General features: G+C 21.6%; 1 protein-coding gene across 1 annotated transcript in view; it reads left to right on the top strand.

The window, feature by feature from the left end:
* Window positions 1-957: 957 nt before the first annotated feature.
* Window positions 958-4,333, top strand: part of LOC102680457 (ankyrin repeat domain-containing protein 65-like) — a 17,174-nt gene continuing 13,798 nt past the window's right edge. Inside the window, exon 1 of the mRNA XM_006624753.2 lies at window positions 958-1,103. Within this exon, the coding sequence (XP_006624816.1) occupies window positions 1,077-1,103 (27 nt within the window). The 5' untranslated portion in view covers window positions 958-1,076. The remainder of the gene's footprint in view (window positions 1,104-4,333) is intronic.

Raw genomic sequence — 4,333 nt, 5'->3', positions numbered from 1 at the left:
ATGATGTTAAATTTAAAATTAAGTAATTTTTTTTAATATATTAAAACACTTGTAATTAATATAATATAAATAATATAAAAATAAATTTTTATATTATTATTTATTATATTATTATAATAATTTTATTTATTTATTTAATATATTTTAATTCAATAAATGATAAAGTAAATAATAAAAAAATTGAAAATTTCAAGAATTTTTTAAAAAAATTTGGATAATAATCAAGTTAAATAAATTTAAATAAATATTTATGTTTTAAATTATATTTATTCATTAGCGATTAAAATTCGCTGAATATAATATAAGTGATATATAAATAAGTGATTACAGTAAATAAATTGTAATAAATATTTTTATGATTTTAAATTTTTCTATTATTTAATTTATGTGCATTAAATAAATAAATAATTTCTATTAATTATATTTTTCATATGGGCAGTAATTTGGTAAATATATTTACTATTTAATTATTAATTTATATTATATACTTTTGCCATTGTCCTATACAAATTCAAAAATTATATACATTCTCTTTTATCAAAATATGTAATGAAAAGCATATTACATATATTTTTATTGTTATAGTAATAATCTATTTTATAAAATTTAATGAAAAATTTGCAGAAAAAATAAAAAAGAAATCAATTCAATAACACGAATATAAGTAAATATTATAAAGTAATAATTTTTTGCATATCATGATGTTCGAATATTAATGCGAATTACTGTATATAAACGTCAATTTCGTAAATTGATCTCGAGGGGATACGAAGCAAGCTGTGAAGAGAAGGAAAGAGAGGTTGTGGGAAACGGTGAGAAAATTGGAATGAAAAACCGTAAATCGAAATACAGAAAATCAAAGATCGAAACACGAGGCAGGCATCAATGAGAGATCAAAGTACTCGATACGAATCGAGTTCTTCGAAGCGAAAATTGCGTAGTTGTCGCGAACGGATGATTTGCTGCGCACACTCCCGCGCGTTCCCTTTGTGTTATTTTCGGGCAGAATCACCGTTCAAAGCTTTAAATAGGACCGACTTTCCGACAAAGAAGGTAGTTTGCAACATCGTTTCTACATGCTGGAACATCGCAGAATATTCACCGTGAGTAAATTAACCACGAACCAGTTTCACGAAGAAAACGTCAAACGATATTTTTTTTCCCAACCATGTATTGATAGAAAGTTGAAAATCATTTTTTAGAAAAGACTGTCGCAAAAACATTTTCTTCTTTCTTGCATCTTGTGCCTTGTCGTATTTGCGTTGTTTCGTCGTCGAATCGCGTTGAGTCAAGTCACATAGTGTCTCATCGCGTCGCATGATGTCGCGTCATACCGCGCGTCTTGATCGTGTTGTTGCGATGATCCACCTAAAAATCGCCGGACGAATTTTTGTTTGTTGAGATAAAATATACAGTGAAGATTGGATAACTGCACAAAAAATCAGAGTTATGGAATAATGAAATCGAATTTTAATATATATATATATATATACATAATTTATACAAGTGATATTATTGCGATATCTTTTCTTATTTTTCTAATTGAAAACAACAAAGACAGATGTAAGTATAATTGCGGTAAAATGTTGATTCGTATCAGATTTAATCCCTGTGGAAGATGGAAAATATATAATTTTCTTTGTATTTTACCGAACATAGAAGAAAAGAATGAAAATAGATATAAATGGATAGAAAAGATAGATATAGAAAATATATTTAATAGAAAAGAAAAAAAAATTAAAATAAATATATTTCGATATATATTTATATACAAAAATTCCCCTTAATGGTAAAGATAACAACTTGACACTTATGCCATAAATTATTTCATGCAATTATTCAATTTTTATTGTAGAATAAAAATTTATTATTTTTCGAAAATAAAACATGAAGATTTATAGTTTATCAAAATAAAATATGATAATGGAAAGAGAGAGAGAGAGAAAAATGGGATTAAAGAAGTTAGAATGAAAAGCAGATACAGTTTCAAAAGGATTAATAAAGTGGTTCGGTGATTCAGAAAATAGGCTAAGAGATAGTTCTCGATCGACTCGATCGACGCGCTTCCGATATCATCGCCAAAATTGTATCGCCACCTTGGCACAGTCTCGTAGTTCGAAGGAGTCGAGATCTCGATTGTTCTATTGAGTATTGGGCGGCAAAATCGTGTTTGATCGCGAGAAAAACAAATAGTTTTGCGTCGAAATTAAAAAAAATTGTGCATTTATTTTTTGTGAATAATATATTTTTAATGTATATTTTTTATAAACTTAGTAAATATAGATATATATAAATTGAGTTGGTGGAAAAATAATACTTCGTTTGGATTTTGTAAATGCAGAAATAAATCAATTTACTATGATGTATACATGTATTTAGTTTTTAAATTACTTTAATTTTATATAAATATTGTAAAATTGCTATGTAATCTATTAATAAATTTTTTTAAGATATTTACCAATTTATGTATATTAATAATTTTAACATTTATCCCTAGATGACATTATTTTATAATTTAAAATTCGATCAAATTTGATAAATTATTCGATATTTAATATTTCTTCTAAAAGAATTATATTTAAATTTTTTTCGAGATTGACATTCACATAACCGGCATTCTTGTATCAAATAAATTATTTAATTATTTAATAATAAAAAAAATCAATTATCAAAAAAAAATTTTTTTTATAATATATATAAATTTATTTATTAATTATTAATAGTTTTATTTTGGTACATATTGATATAATTTTTACATTCATTAAAAAAAATTAATAATAAATTCAATAAATCATATTATTTTCGACAAATCTATTAATAATAATATCCGAATATCAATTTTTTAAAATATTTTTTTGCGATACATATATTTAAGTATTTACATATTTTCTTATTATTTATTATTCTTATTACGATAATTAAAAAAAATTTATGACTGTAATTTTATTTACATTATTTTTGATATAAAAAATAAATTTTATGTAGAATATTTATTGATTTTTTCAAAAATCTTAATCCTTTGCAATTAAAATGAGTGATCAAAAGACAAATAGAATTCAAAATTAGGATTTTAGAAAAAGAAAGATAAAAATGCTAGACTGAAGCAAATTTTAATTTTATATTAATTAGTTATTTCTTTACAAATATTAATATTTAACAAAATCAAAAAAAATTTAAGTTAAAATTAATCTTCAAACTTTCGTTTTTTATAAGTATTGAATATATATGCTATCAAACATTTCAAAAATATGCTCGGATATTCTTGGAAATTTATTACTTGAAATTTTAATATTTTGTACACATACATTTCTAAGATAATAAAATTAAATAAATACCTATATTAATACCTATATTTATATGAATAATTAGAAACACAAATTGTTTTGTTTTATGTTTAATTACTATAATTGCTTAATTTACTGTTGACATAATGTTGACATATATAATAATATAATATTTTGTAACATAGAATTTCAATTTCCTTGTAAAAGTATATAAACTGTTATATTTGAAATTGTTTACCTTACCAGGGTCAAAAATCTACATATAAACTTTTCCACCAACTCAATGTATAATTGCAAAATAAATAAAACTTATTTCATATTTTATGAGAATGAGAAATATAGAAAATTACGATAATTAGACAAAGACGCAAAGATTCAAGCATTTTAAGAAATTTATGTCACATTTTTTATAACATTCATTTTACTGAATCCAAGAGAGATTTTATTTAGTAATGGTAATGATTTTTAAATATAGTATACATATATACATTTACTAACAAAATAAATTTATCAATTGTGAATTTTTTTATTTTTAATCTTTATACATATTTAAACAAAAATCATCGCTTATTATTATATTAATTTTTTCTTTCTATATTATTTTAATTAATTTAATGATTAATGATTATCTTTTGTTCGAATGATTTCGTTATCAATTTTGAAAAATTTTTAAAGAATTGAATAATGGGTACAATTACTGACTTAGATAATGATTATAACTATAATGATTTAACCATTTTTTTCCAAACCAATTTAAACAAATTTTATGTAGTATTTTGTGTATCTAAAATTATTATACAAAAGATTATGGAAATACTTTTCATTATAATATTTTTTTAAAATCACTTTACAGTTTTTTTATATAAAAAATTAAAATTTTTCATTAAGATTATTTATAGATTTTAATTAAAGATATAATATTAAAAATCAAGTTATAAAAGTTATCAATTTATAATTATCATTATTATAATTATTATATTATATATTATAATTATCAAGATATAGATAATGTAAAGTAAAAACAACTATAGATAAAATTAATTTTTTTT

The sequence above is a fragment of the Apis dorsata genome, unplaced genomic scaffold (genome assembly GCF_000469605.1).
Source record: "Apis dorsata unplaced genomic scaffold, Apis dorsata 1.3 scaffold_1121, whole genome shotgun sequence".
In the NCBI taxonomy this organism is placed as follows: Eukaryota; Metazoa; Arthropoda; class Insecta; order Hymenoptera; family Apidae; genus Apis; species Apis dorsata.
Note: the sequence above shows the minus strand (reverse complement) of the source record. Positions and strands in the feature narration are given on the sequence as shown.